This window comes from Dipteris shenzhenensis, chromosome 25 (genome assembly GCF_047967505.1).
Source record: "Dipteris shenzhenensis isolate YYH24624 ecotype China chromosome 25, Dip_SZ_1.0, whole genome shotgun sequence".
NCBI classification, from domain to species: domain Eukaryota; kingdom Viridiplantae; phylum Streptophyta; class Polypodiopsida; order Gleicheniales; family Dipteridaceae; genus Dipteris; species Dipteris shenzhenensis.
The window spans coordinates 8,567,520-8,582,750 of record NC_141620.1 but is presented as its reverse complement, the minus strand read 5'-3'; the positions used below and the strand labels follow the sequence as shown (position 1 = coordinate 8,582,750).

The 15,231-nt window shown below is 39.7% G+C and overlaps 1 protein-coding gene across 3 annotated transcripts in view; it reads left to right on the top strand.

The window, feature by feature from the left end:
• The window catches only part of LOC147885406 (tyrosine sulfotransferase-like protein), a 131,557-nt gene extending 119,907 nt beyond the window's left edge, over positions 1-11,650 (top strand). The window contains exons 2-5 of one of the 3 annotated variants that reach the window (XM_087396841.1): positions 5,403-5,582; positions 5,769-5,849; positions 5,951-6,008; positions 11,243-11,639. In XM_087396841.1, the coding sequence (XP_087252967.1) occupies positions 5,413-5,582; positions 5,769-5,849; positions 5,951-6,008; positions 11,243-11,290 (357 nt within the window). In that variant the 5' untranslated portion in view covers positions 5,403-5,412 and the 3' untranslated portion in view covers positions 11,291-11,639. Of the gene's footprint in view, positions 1-5,154; positions 5,583-5,754; positions 5,850-5,950; positions 6,009-11,242 lie in introns of those variants that run through there. The other 2 variants (XM_087396842.1, XM_087396840.1) reach the window with 2 other exon arrangements.
• Positions 11,651-15,231: the final 3,581 nt, after the last annotated feature.

Below are 15,231 nucleotides of genomic sequence, written 5' to 3'. Positions count from 1 at the left end.
CTGATACCAGTTAACGGAGAATCGGAGTGAGTAGGGAGTAGAGAGACTCACTGCACTCACAATAGTGGGGATAATCACAATGAGTGAGTGGTACCTCCCCAAGTACACACATATATATCTATTATGGATAAGGTAGTAACCCTTAAGTACATCTAAGTACAAATGTGTACATAGTGTACTTAAGTGTCCTACATTAAAGTACAACATGAAGTACTATTTACATAGGGTGGCCAGTGCCTTTACCCCAACAATATACACCTTCTTCATGTAAAAGTATGAGAGCAAACTCATAAACAATGTGAGTAATTATGATGGACCTAGGAACATTGATAGATGGCTAATTCTCTTAGAGAGGGTATACATATACACTTGTTGGCATAAAAATACACCCTTTAAGTAGAAAAACAAACTCATAAGCAATGGTCATACACATTAATAAGAGCATAGAGTGCAAGACGAACTCCAAAGACAATGTTCATAAGCAAAGAGAGAAAACAAATTCCAAAGAAAATGTTCATACATGTTAATGAGAGCCCAAAAAATGATTGCCTTATTCCAATATTTGTATTATATTGAAGTCCAAATCTCTTCACTAGCATGTAATTTCTTGATGCCCCCTTTTTCTTCTTTCATATTATAGCATTGAGCAAATCTTGAAGTACTAAAGGCGACTCATTCATTAAGCGTGTCTTCTAAATTGTGGCCTTCCTTGATGCTCTAGATTTTGACCTAAATTAGAGAATAAATAGTCATATTTTACATATTTTATATAATAATGACACTACATGAGTAATAATTGTTGTGCATGGTCGACTGCATGTCATGCATGCTAAATAAAAGTTTAGAGCCATACATGTTGGTTACATTGTGAGCTAACAAAGTAGGAGAATGTAACATAATGATATGATGTCTAAGATGGGTCTTGTGCTAATGATGGTTGAGAAGGAGAGTGTTGGCTTGGGTTCCAGGGCTCCATGAAAAGGACGAATGGGAGGGAACATTGGCTAGGTTCCAATTAGGGTAAGCAAATTGGGGGAAATCTTGAAGGTCGAAGAAGTTTGCTACTCCCACGCTGTGTCAAGGAGGTTGAGTTGAAAAAGAAGGGAACCTAAATCAAGGTCATAGGCTCATTGAATTTTGGTAGTCTCTATAGGGGAAGTATGTTGCACTCCCCCCATAAACATGTCAAGGAGGTTGAGATGAAAAAGAAGAGAGCCTAAATCAAGGGCACACACTGCTACTAGCTTGGATGGAGAGAAAGACATGCATTCTAAAAAGATAAAATTTGACATGCAGAAGTATGGATATAGAAGCTCCTCCATTTCATGCTCATTGAATGCTTTTAGTCTCTAGGTATAAATGTCCTATCTTTGTCTCTTTCTCCCAAGCGATGCAAGTTTATGTTTTTGTATGTGCATATACTTGTGACGTCTACCTAAGTTATTTTTCCTTTGCAATGATCTCCTAATCATTGTGCTCTCTCTATCTCGCTGATGGCTACTTGTCAATATTAGATTTTAGATTTTGTCAAAATTTCCCTAGTCAATGCAATTGAAGAGCAAAGCATAACATTCATAAAGTTGGCAATGACTATTTATCCTACATTATACAAAGGGGGTGTTAGAAATGAATCCCTATAGAAGGTATCCCATAGTGGAAGACTGATAGAGAGTAACCACGAATCACACATGGAAGTGTTTAACTATGGGTTCAAACCTTCGTTACTTGTGTGTACTTCATTTTTGCCCCAGATCTAGTAAATCCAAAATCTAAAACTCAACACACGAGATCCAAAATCCCAAAAAGGTGTAAAGTGTTCTCTTCCTCTTACAATCATTACATCAAGTCAAAAACTAGAAACAATGATCTCTAGGGAGTAAATGTGATCGTGTTCAAAGTCCATGAATTGTGGAAGGCGATGTTCCTTCTCATAGTGTCATATAGTGGTATCTACAACTTTACATGTATTTGCAAATTTACGTTATGGTAGAGTGTATTTGCAACTTTACCTTGTTATAAAGTGCATCTGCGACCCAAGTTAGTTTGTTCTAACATCACATTCTCTTGAATGGATGGACATCGAAACATGCTTCGATGTAGTTGCCAATAAGATCAAGATTCTCAATGCTCTTCTTACTCATAATACTTAAGGGCTTTCTACCTTGTTATATATCTAATGTTTTATTCCATTCTAATATCAAGAAATGCAAGATTTTTTGTCACTTGTGAAACTGAATGCATAACCGCTACATGATCCCAGGGTAGATTCCTTAAGGCCTCACAAACACACAATCACCCACTTCCATTTCATTAGGAAAATGGATAGTGTGTTTTGCTTGGTGTTAGTTATTTCAACTATTTATAATGTTTGTTACATTGCTATCCCTTGTCATCACTCATCTCTTGTTTTTCTTTTGTAGGGATGTACCCCTTGATGTTGCTCAAAAGAGAACTTGCAAAAGGTCCTCATCCCTCACAATGACACCAAGTTCTCTTGTGTACATTGGTATACACTTTTTCACTGATTATATACTTTCACCAAGTCCTAAAGGAGGGCTCTCCTATGTGGGCACCTCCGAATGGAGAAGAACTCAGACGAATTACTACTTTATTCACTCTTGCATTTTTTGAATAGTGGGCCTCACACCTGAAGTTCCCTATTAGTTGATTTCATCTTTTATCTTAATATACACATTTGCTTTAGGCTTGATGTACATTCTTTAAAAAAGTAACCATGTAACTAACACATTTTCACATTTTCACAGCACGATATAGATTTGGAGCACATCATCATTTAATTATGCATTTTTCCAATTAGTCGGCAATTTCACATTAATTTATGACTGTAAACTCTATGCAAAAGATAAAAACTTGCAAGAAATGCACAGCAAAGTGCATCATAAAGATACAAGTCAATCAATGGTCTTGAACATCAAACAACCAAACTTATCTTCAAATTTCAACAAATGTTTTGAAAACATTAGCAGGCATATCTAGAACTTTTTAGAAAGACATCATAGATAGTTTAGAAGATCAGGATTAAAGAAAGGCCATTAGTGAAATATGCTAAGAATCAACATATCAAGAAGCGAACCTCATGACAATGTCAAAGAAAATCAACATCAGTCAGTACTTCCACATGCAACTTATTTTTCAGTCAATCTTAAAGGCATAATGCATTGACATTTTATGTTTAGATTAAGCAATATATAATCGTTTATCATTATCATCAATTGCTCGACCTATGCACATGCTGTCAAGAATGGATAAAAGCTATAAAAACCAAATTCAACATCAGATTAACTTTGACATAGAGTTTCAATCAAACAAAGTTAGCAGACAAGCCCTTGGATGCATCAAAGAATTTTCAAGTACCAAAATATAAGAATTTTCACCATATTTTCTTTTTAAATCACTTTTAATGGACAATCCTCTAGATTGACAATGTAATACTATGGTGACATTCGTAAGGTGTATGCTCTCCCTCTCTCTTTACCTTCACAACAACAAGAATTATAGCATGAAAGAAGATTATATGCTCTACAAGGCTAGCATGTGTGCATGAATAATAATGACATTAGGTCCCAATTTTACCAAATTCATGGTAGTATAACGATTGGACACTTGGGAAACTTGGATCGCCTAATGTTGAATTCTTGGGAATACTTTAGAATAATGAAATTAAAGATACTATAAGAGTTGGACACCTAGGAATTTTGGCAACTTATGCAATCTTTAAAAGCTAGTTTCTAGCCTAGAATGAATAGGGACATCCAAGACTATGTATTAACCTATAGAAAATTATAGGTCAATAAAGTTGAGCATTTAAAGGTAGGCGGTTCAATACATCCCTTATAAAAGCATTCTAACAATTGTAAAATACCCTTTATGGATTTTATTATGGGATTACTTAGGACATAGAGGCAACATAACTCTATTTGGTAGTTGAGTTTATATGGGACTACATAGGCATAGTCGCAGCATGACTCCATTTGGTAATTAATGGTATGAAATGAGTCGGTTTATTCCAACCAAAGGAAAAATTCAAAATTATGCTGACTTTCATGAGAAGATTGTATTATTGATCACCATAGTACATTTAACGATCATTTTTGGAGGACAATTTTAAAGAGCTTGGATATTACTCTAAATTAAATTTGTATGGATCATCCATAGCATGATGGTCAGGTTGAAAGGGCAAATCACATAATATAGGGCATGCTATGAGCAGATGTAATTAAAAGCCAAACTAATTTGGAAGAATAGGTCCACCCATATGAGTTATATCTAATAGTGCTAAACATTTTGCAAGTAGTTTTAATACATTTATGAAATTGGCTTTACCAAAAGAATGTTAGTACATCCAATACTTCTTCATGTTAATAGACTGGTTAATGATCTCTAAAAGAGGTCGTCCAATTTTGTTTCAAGGGCATAATCATTTTCAAATGTATTGGGCATGGGGGAGCATCTATAAGAGAACCCAAATGAGGAAGCTGTCTTAAAGAGAACAATTGTATGCAAGGTGGTCGAATAGGAGGTTTATGTTTCCTTTAACTATTTTATGGGATATGTAAGTAAATGCCCTTGCAATAAGCATCCTAGGCTAGGGTTTAGAAGCATTGTAACACTTGGAATTTGATTTCTAGACCTAATTCTTGTAAGACTTGATATCAATATGTTTTGGTTTCCAATTCTAATTAGTTTCATACATGATATTCAAAAGATGGAGCAAGCAGGGTCTCACACAAGAAATCAATTGTGTTTCTCTATTGAAAAATAAAGTTACATTTCTCCTTAAGTCAAGTCATATCTATGGAATAATTTGTTGAGATTAAGGGCCTTGAGAATAGGTAGATAAGAACTACTAGTATGCAACTCGCGTGTTGCTACGGGAGAGAGAGAGAGAGAGAGAGAGAGAGAGAGAGAGAGCTCCTTTTGGCACATGCATTGATCGGTTTTTAAATTGCTAATCAATTAACCTTGCATGCTTGGATTGGCTTTTGAAATTTTGGCTAAGTCTTACCCATGGCTTTATCTCCTCCTTTAATTCCATTGACCTTCCATCTCCTCCTCCCTCCCAAAGGTGAACTTTCATCTCCTCCATTCCATTGAGCTTCTATCTCCTCCTTCCTCCCAAAGTTGCCTCTTGTCTTTCCACCTCCTCCCCTCTCCCAACCTCTATCCAATAGCTCCTCCTTTGTACACGTGGTAAGCTCTTCTCTTCCAAGCTGCCACGTGCCCTTGCTTTTTTTTTCCTTTGTCCATGGTTAATAGGTGATGATGATGATGATGATGATGATGATGATGATGATAGCGCTTTTGATGGGGCAATGGTAGTAGCCAAACCCAAACCCCTACCGACCATGTCCGAGTGGTGAAATACAGATGTCTTCACAAAGCTTTTGAGCCATGGCTTCAACAAAAGCTATTGCATCCAATATGGTCACGAAAGTCGGAAAGAGCCTTGAAGAGCTGGCGAATGGTTTCTATGGACATTGGAAGGATCGCAAATGGGTTCGTGCTGCTATAAGTGCTCGTTATCGTGCTCGTCTTCGCAAGGAAACACTGCTTGCTGGAGGGTCTGTCGTTTTCTGCTATAGTTACAAATCACGTTTATAAAATGCATGTTATATTTGTGTCAATGTCTGTCCTGATACTTCTGATGAGAACGGATTATAAGTGCATTATCGTTTTAGCTCATTTGGAGACGGGAAATCTACCAATTCCAGCTAAACTGTCAAGTTCGCGAAGCTGTCCATGTGCAGTGAATGGCCTTACGATCGTCCGAGGAAAGAGATGAAACCGAAAATGAAGGGCCACAAGTGTGATCGTATTGCTGCTGAGAAGTATGCCTCAAGAATGCCTGTTGTATTTATAGTCAGTAAAAGAAAGGAAATTTTTAATGGAAATATTTCCTAGTCTTTGAGCGGGTTGTATGCTGGTGCAGGCGTGCAAGGACGGAAGAGCTCATGAAGAAGATGCCACAGATGCTTTTTGATTTAAAGGTAAATTTCTCTGGATTCTTAGAATCAATAACTGCCTTTAATCCGAAGACTTAGATGGTAAAATGCCTTGTAGATTACCAGCTACTTCGCAGTTCTCCAAAACATTTTAAGAAATCTGCACAAGAAGAACCTTGGATAATACCTTCGGCACTTTGTGCCTGTGCTGAATGATACACTAATTGGGCACTTAGAGTTGTCCCCCATCATAACAGATGATCTTGGATCCACTGGTCTAAGAGAGTTGTATCACTTACCTTTTTTGGCATTCCCCCAATAGAGGAATGCTCACGAGTGAGTTGGATGGTGATTTGTGTGATTTTCCACATGTTTTTTTTTTGAAAAAAGAGAACTTGTAAAAACAAGTTTGGCTGAAGTCTTGTTGCGTAAAACCTTAATCCTTGTAAGGAAGTCGACACATTGTTGAACAAAGGTAGTGATATTCTTTCTCATGCAAGGCCAATGGAAATATTTTTCTATATTGTCAATGGTTCCCCTAATACCTCTATGACCTGCACAACGATTAGTGTAGTTCACTCATGATAAGTTCTCGATAGGATCTAGGTACACATATAGCTTTTTTCTAACAAAAGTACCCAACATTTCAAAGAATATCCTTCAAGTCTTCATCAACACATCCTTCGAGTCTTCATCAACACCTCGTTCAGTTTCTGATATATTTCAGTGTAATCTTCATCGCTTGTGAAGATAAGCTGCTCTTGTGTCACCCACACTTGGTGGTAGCCCAATTTGAGATCTAACATGCTGAATATCGTGGCTCCTTTTGACACATCAAGTAGATCATCCACTCGTGGGATCAGGCATCGGTTCTTGATTGTCAATTTAATAAGAGTTCTACAATCAAACCACATTGGGAAAGACCAGGATTATTTAAAGGGGTGTTGGAAAGGTCACCTCCCCATCTGTAAGCCCCCATACAAGGAGAGCATGGGGGAGGGAGACCTAAGGCATGTGCCGAAGAGGAGGTGAGAGGGGGCTGCCACATGGGCAGCGCCTCACAAGGACAGGACAGCCAAAGGGGCTGCCACATGGCCAGCGCACAGCAGCCTGGCAGAGGCGCAGCATGGCGTGGATATGCGTGCTGGAACAGGCCCCTGATAAAGGCACACAAGAGGCAGAAACCAGTCAACCAGGCCGACCAGGTCGTTGGCTGGTTAGGGCTGGTCGGACTGACCAAGTCGGCCTGCATAAGGGGCTGGGCCCCTGCATAGAAATAAGGGCAAAAGCCCCGGTTTTAAGGGTGCCAAGGGGGCGATTTTTGATAGACCAAGTCGGCCAAGGAGGGGCTGACTGAGTCGGCTATGCCCCTCTCTTGGTCAGTTATTTTGGGCAGGTCTGGGGGCTATAAAAGGAGGGCCTCCAGGCCCTCATTCATCATCTTCTGGAGCAGCAGATGTACAGCAGACAGGAGCAGCAGTTAGGGCTTCCTTGGGCCTATTCCCAGGAGGTGAAGGAGACCTAAAGAGAACTGCAGACGGAGCTAGTAAGTGCTGGTCACCTAGGCTGGTTTGCAGACAGCAAGGTGGAGAAGAACATTCTGGACAGAAAGTCTACATCGAGGTGGAGCACGCGGGCTCGAGTCTAGAGATATTTGACAGATAGTAGAAGCACTTTTTGGTAAGATCAAAGGACCACACCATTGGTAGGACACTAGTGTTAGAATTCGTGGTTAATGCCCCAAATGTTTTGCCCCCCTATTTATGAGGAGAAGGGCAAGGGGCTTAGGCGGTTAGAAGGAGGAGTGATTGAGAGGGGGTCGCCGACCGGTCAAAGTCAATGGCCAGTGGTCAAGGTCAATGGCTAGTGGTCAAGGTCAATGGTCGGTGGCCAAGGTCAATGGTCAGTGGTCAATCCACCACCCCTTTGTGGCCTCTCCCCTCTATTATATAAAGCCCCCTTCCCCCTCACTATTATATAGCACTCAAGCCTTCAGCCTCTCAACACTGAAGCTGATCTAGCAGCGCGCACTTAGTAGGGAGAAGGCGATTTGTCTAGCCCACCGTTGGTGGAAGAAGAAGATTGCAGCAACTGCTGCCCTTTGTAGCTGCTCCTCTTGCAACCTTTGCCCTTCATTCTAGAAGGAAGAACTTGTTTAGTTTTGCCATCTCCTTTGTTACTTTGTTGCTGCACTTTTGTTGAGTTGTTTTCCAGCAAGTATTCATCTCTTTTGCTTCCACTATACTGTGATTTCTAACATGGTATCAGAGCCCATGCTCTAGGGCTCACCTAGGAGCTTGAAGGAAGGGACTTCCACACGAGAATCTTCGCCGAAGACGGTCCCGGTTCAAGTATTACTTGCTGCCCTTGCTGTCCAAACAGTAAGGAAGAAGATTTCTGTTTCCAGACATGTCGAGACAAAAGCCTCATCCACGACAGCCCCCTCTCCCTCTTCTTCTCATCTTCCTTCTTCCTTATTCCCCACACTGGAGAAAGCGGGAAGCTCGATGGTACCAACTACCCGATATGGAAGGTGAAGATCCGGAGTCACCTCGTGGCCCGGGAACTATGGAGGCTCGTCACGAGAGGTGATCCAAGGCCGGTAGACACCTTAAAGGAAACATAGTTACCCCGGCAGATCCGGATGATCTCGAGTATTGGGAAGACAGAGATGCTCAAGCTCTTGCCATGCTTATTGGGACGACGGTAGACACGGTCATCCCACATATCCAGATGGCAGAGACTTCCATATAGGCATGGGCCATTTTGAAAGACCTCTACGAAATGGACAACATGGCCCGCATCCTTACTCTCCAGCATCAACTTCTCAACATGGATATGAGTGAGGGAGACAAAGTACACGACCACTTGACGAAGGTGAAGGTTGTGAGAGACTAACTTGTGGCAGTTGGTCAAAAGGTGGATTCAAGCCAGTTGGCACTGATGGTGCTACATAAGCTGCCCAGTAGCTTCAAAGCTTTCATGACGACAGTCACAGCAAGTCAAAGAACAAAGCCCATGATTTTTGAAGAGCTTTGTCCTCTTCTCATCCAGGAGGAGGCTAGAGAGGATTTGTACTCCCAGGCAGACGAGAGAGCCCTAACTGTAAAGGACAGGTCCGGCAAGGGCAAGTCCAAGTCTAAGGACTTCCACAAGAAGACTGACGATCAAGAGCACAAGAAGAACATGAAATGCTTCTATTGCGAGAAGCCTGGTCATATGGCGAAGGAATGCCGCAAGAAGAAGGCAGACCTAAAGCGAAAGAAGCATAACAAAGGCAAGGAGTAGTCAAGCGGGGAGGTGGCAAATGTTACCACAGAGAAGCTCTTCATGATCTCAGAAACATGCTCTGCTCTCTTGGCAGGAGAGAACGACAATGGCTGGTTCATGCACAGCGGTGCCTCGAAACACACGCCCTTGAAAAAGGATTGGTTCACCACCATGGAGTCTACTCATTCAGGCTCAGAAGTAACAGTGGGGGACAGCAAAACGTGCCCGATCAAAGGTGTTGGAAGTATTCCTTTCGTCACGAGCTCCGGCAAAGAGAAGGTAATATATGGTGTACTTTATGTTCCTGACTTATGCAAAAACCTTCTGTTTGTGAGTCAAATGGACCAGCATCAAATGTCGGTTCTCTTCAGCAAAGGTCAAGTCACAGTAAAGACCAAGGACGGAAAGGTGGTTGCTAGAGGAGTACAGGACCATGGGTTGTATCGACTCAATGCCCTACTTGTTCATGGAGAACAGGGCAAGTCCAAACTCTAGCACGAACAGTTCAAGCATGTGAATTATGGCACTTTGACCGACATGCAGAAGACTAAAATGGTGGATGGACTTCCACCAATCACAGGCAAAGATGGTGTCTGTCGAGCTTGCTTGAAGGGCAAGCAACATCGAGACAAGTTCCCTCAGGAGGCTTCATCTAGGTCTAAGGCCCCTCTAGAGTTGATCCATTTCGACTTATGTGAACCGATGTCGACAAACTCCTTCGCAGGTCCAAGGTATTCTCTTTTATTTGTCGACGACTTCAGCAGGATGACTTGGGTTTATTGTATTGCCAAGAAATCTTAGTCCTTTGAAAAGTTTAAGGAATGGAAGGCAAAGGTGGAGAAAGAAACAGGGAGGAAGGTCGAGGCTTTCCGTACCAATCGGGGAGGCGAGTTTACATCAGCAGCATTCAACAGCTTCTGCAAAACACATGGAATCAAGTGACAATTGACTACAGCCAGGACTTCTCTACAAAGTGGTGTTCACAGGACCTCAGTTGAGATGGGATTGTCTATGTTGCAAGGCAAGAATCTTGCCAAAGCGTATTGGGGTGAAGCCTAACAAACACCTCAATATACAAGTTTTTGTTCAAGTTTCACTGCTACTTTCCATGGATGCCCACTAGGTATGTAAAGAGTTCCTGAAAGTCGTCTTGTCGTCTTCAGGAGCTAGATCTAATTGAGGAGCAACTGTTTTAGTTTGTTTCTTTTGGTTGGAGGGAGCACAAAGCTTGACCAACTTGTGGTTTCTTCTTCTCCTCCTCTTCTTTCTTTGGGTGCAATATTTGGTACCTTGCATGGTTCTCCAATTTCAAAGTCCTGTGTTATTGCTCATCACTAACCTTTTTCCTGCAAATATTTATGAATTGCACTGGTGGTTTTTCTTTTTCCTTTATGGATCTGGTATGTTATACATTTATCGAGATATATGTTTCAGTTGTATTACCTGACAGGCAGATTGCATTCTGTGAAAATTGTGTACAAGGTGTGGCCTGTTAATGCTGTTTGTTTGTGGGAGATGAAATGCAGCGATTTGAAGAGTGGATTCGTGTGGGCAACTTTTGAGTACAAATTAGGCATATTAATTCTGAGATCTCATGTGTAATTCTTTTCACATGGGTGCGAGCTAGTTCTTCTTTATTTTCTTGATTGTTGGGACTTCATATCAATTACCCGAATTATCGGGATTGTATTGGTGTTTTTGTCCAATGAGTTATTTTATCTCCCAGAGCTTCCTCTTGATAAGTAGTGTACATCAGGGATTGGCTCGCTTCAAAATTGGGTAGGTTATATAGGCAGCATGTATTGTTGACAATATGAGGTGCCTGCCCTTTTTTTTTTTGGGGTGTTGATCCGTTTAGGACTGTTTGTATTCATAGCGTGCATAGTGGAAGCTGATCTCTTCAAGTCGTGAAGGTGCAATAAAGGCAGTGAAGCACAGACATTTAATGTTCTGCTTAATTATAGGGTTTCTTGATTGATTTATAAAGCCATTGTTTTGTCCATCTGCAGAAAAGAACATGGGAAAGGAGGCTCAAGGCCAAACTAGCAGACAAATGAGTTGCAGTGAAGTCTTCTACTACATGGCCTTGATGTTAATGGTTTCTTGGTATTGCTGCAATGTAAGAAATATGACATTTTCAGTACATTACTGTACTTTTAGTACAAAGGTTATAGTACAAAAGTCTTCTCCGCAAAGCTCCTTTTGGGAATGCAGTCTGGGCAGGTTCATTTTGATTGTGAATGATTGGAACTAATTTATATATCACATTATCTTGAATTGAAGGCATCAGCTTGGGCTTTGGTGAGCATTAAAGTATTGCCTCAAGGTTTGCAAATTTTCAAGGTTACAATTGGTTATATTAGGCGAAAGTTCTTAACATTTTGTCCACAGTTATACCAAAGGGTTTACCTCATATGAAGTTCATAAATTTTAGACCTGTCTTTTTAAAAAAGGGTTCTTTTCATTTATTAATTTAAAAAACGCATGTTTTTCATGGAAGTACTCATGTCTTTTACACAATATGTGTTGACTAAGGAAAGTTTGCCGTTTGTCTCTGATATTCCATAGGACATGTATTGCAAGGCCCTGATTCATTCTTGATTGCTTTTTAGGCATTTTATGGAAGATGCAACTATTGCAACTTATTTCTTTAACATTTGGTTCCCTTGAGTTGTGAGCCTTGGCACAATTTTAATGCGTGTCTGGTGTCAACATAGAAATCTATTGAAACATAATCATCTGCCTTTTATTGATGCATTGCATTCACAAGAATATTGTGCTCATTGAATGCCTCCTAAGCTTAAAGGTTGGCACGTGGATTTAAAGGCTGGATTTCGCTTTCCTTGCTTTGACAAGTTGGCTGAAGTACGATAATGTATTGTATGTGTTTAACTAGGTTTTCAAAAGCCTCGGTCAAACAATTGCTAGAAATTTGAGTGGCATTGTTATTCAATTCCATGAGTTTCTTCAGTATTTTTCTTATGGTCATATGAAATGAATGAGGAAGGTTAGTTTGTTTTGAAGGAAGAACCGTCAACTTCATCATTTCTAGAATACAAGAGAGACCACTGGGAGGGATAAGTTTGATCGCATTTTTCTTTCAAAGAACCTTGCTCCAAGAATCAGGTATTGTTCATTCATGCAGTTTAACAATGTTTTTGGTTTTCAACACAATACACGGTCTATCATAGCAACTTGCATGGAGATTGAGGTGAGAAAATCTTTAGAATAATGTAAGACAATTAAAATAATGGGATTTTATGATGTAACTTTGAAGAATTAATTAATTTGTAGTTTGTTTTAGTAATTGTGTTTTTTTCTTTTAATACATAGTTTGAAAAGGAAGAAAGATTTGTTTGTTTTAAAAGATATTCTTACTATTGAGGTTTTTAACAAAAGGTTTGATGATTTTAATCGTTAGATTTTGTATGCAATCGATTTTTTATTTTTGCTTGGTTTGATACATGTTATGTTTGTATATTGTTTGTTGATATCAATGTTATATTATATTAGGTGGGAAGTGTATGAAATCATGCAGGCCCTTAGGAATAACAAAAAGGTGGATATCCATTTTTCAAATTGATGCAAAGAATGTACCGTTTTCAAATTGATGCAAAGAATGCACTATTTTTAAAGAGGAATGAATCCTCTCTAGCAAGTGAAAGTGATTTAGTTGCTCTTCGAAATCAAGGAAAAACACATGAATTTAGTAGATCCACAAACTTGTCAAACTTCTCAATTCCATGGATTGACCAGCTTAATAAAGTTTCTATGTAAGAGTTGTTAGGATATCGTCGAAGGTTGATTGCTCATGGCTGAGTGAATATCGATCTTTACTTAGTGGAAGAGACAAAAGGATTGCAACGTTGGAGCCTTCGAACCAATATTTGATATCATCTATGCAAGCTACAAGTGTCAGATGTCTGCATATGTTGGCATAGTGAATAAAAATTAAAAAATACAAATAAAGATTCAAACATTAGATGCTTAGTTGAAAGAGCACTATAAATGCAATTCAATTATAGATGTAAAACACATCTCTGCAGGATGTGATCAAAAAGTTAGAATAAACATTATCATTCACATTTGAGTTTTTGGATGTTGATTATAAGTTTTTAGCTCAAGGTTGTACCAATTTTACTTTTTCTAGAGTTTATATTAAAAACAAGTATTTTTAAAAATTAGGGTTTTAGACCCTATATAAAAGAATCGGCCCTCATTTTTATTTCATTGTTTGAAGAGCTCTCCACTTCCACACACCCTCCGACTTGCCCCTGACACTCCACCCTTTCTCTCGCACCCTCACCATTTCTCTCACACACTCTCTCCATCCTCTATGGCCAGGCCCAAGATGAAGGCACCAAGGAGACTGGCAGAGTAAAACCCACATTTAGACCTAGACATAGAGAGCGAGAGCCCCCACGACCCTCCCCGCGATGACCACCCTTGAAGGGAGAAACTGCAATTTTGGAGGTCAGAGAGGCAACCACAGAGGGAGCAAGGGACAGGGCCACAACCAGGGGGAGAGAGAAAGGCCTAGGAGGATCAAGACATAGAGATTGAGGACTTAGAGAGCACAGAGGAGGAGAATTTGGAAGAGCAAGAGTGAAGGAGGGAGCAAGCTTCACGAGGGTGGTACGCGAGGTCATGTAGGACCTCAACAACAGTCTAATGTCTCGGTATTATAGGCACGAAATTGTGGAGGCTCCATGGCGTATTTTCAAAGATGCCTTGTAGCATGCAGCTAAGGCCTACCTGGTAGACCTCATGGATGACACCCAGCTGGCTGCAATCCATAGGAAAAGAGTCACTGTGACTACAAAGGATATGCAGTTCATTGTGCGTCTTAGGAAGATCAAGGGGACTTAGATTTTTTGTATATATGCCTTGGGCGATAGTTAAGGTTCAGTTGGTGTACTCTACATTTGGGCATTACTTTTGAATCATCCTTTTTTTAATATAATAAAGTGTCTTTTTTCGCATCATCTTTGTATCTGCAATCTCCGATTTATTTTCATTGTATTTGTAATCTACAATTTACTTACATGCAATTTGAAACAATAAAAAATATTTTTCCTTTGTGTTTGCAATCTCAATTTACTTACATGCAAAATGAATACTACTTAATTTCACTTATATGCAAAAGAAAACAATATGCAGTAACAAACAAGAAAATAAATTAAAATTTGTATTCTTTATTGATTCAGAGTGGTATTACAAAGAACATCCCCTTTAGAACACATGTTACTTTAGCCTACGCCTCTTTTTGCTTGGTTCAAATCCCTTTTTTGCTTGTTGAAGAAGCGAGCATTGCACAATTTCATTTTCTATGGCTTGGGAATCTGTAACACCAGCTAGCCATGCAATAGCTATGATGCTATGGAGAGGTCTGAATTATGTGTCTGAGAACAAAAATAAAGCTACATTATGCATAATCAAAACAACACTTATCTTCACCATCCGACTAAGGACCCTAAGCTTCATAATATTTAACTTTCCATATGGCAATAATTGTCTATGAAAGATCAAAATGTGATGAGCCACTTTATTGATGTAGTGACCAATTGAAGCCTCCCCCTACTAGAAGATTCTCTAGCTCCACCCTTGCGCATAGGATATTCATCAATCCACAAGATATCCTGCAACCAACATATTACATCAAACCCTAAACCATGATTTGTGATTATATAAATTATGAAAACATCATTTTTTCATGAATAAACAAGAGTTAGGGTTTTCTCATATGAGAAGAATCAAATCTTAAAAATATCATCCCTACCAAGACATTGAGGGCTTATGGTCCATGTGCATGATTTTCAGAGAAAAAAAAATCTTGTAAGCCCTAAATCTGACATTTTGCGACCAGGGTGCAAAAAGTAGGTCCTCGTTGCACAATGTCAGATGTAGGGCTTACACGGCATATTTTGGGCTGATAATGCATACACATACCTGGTATACCTGCAAGATATCCTAATTTTAAAAAAGAAAAAATTTGCGG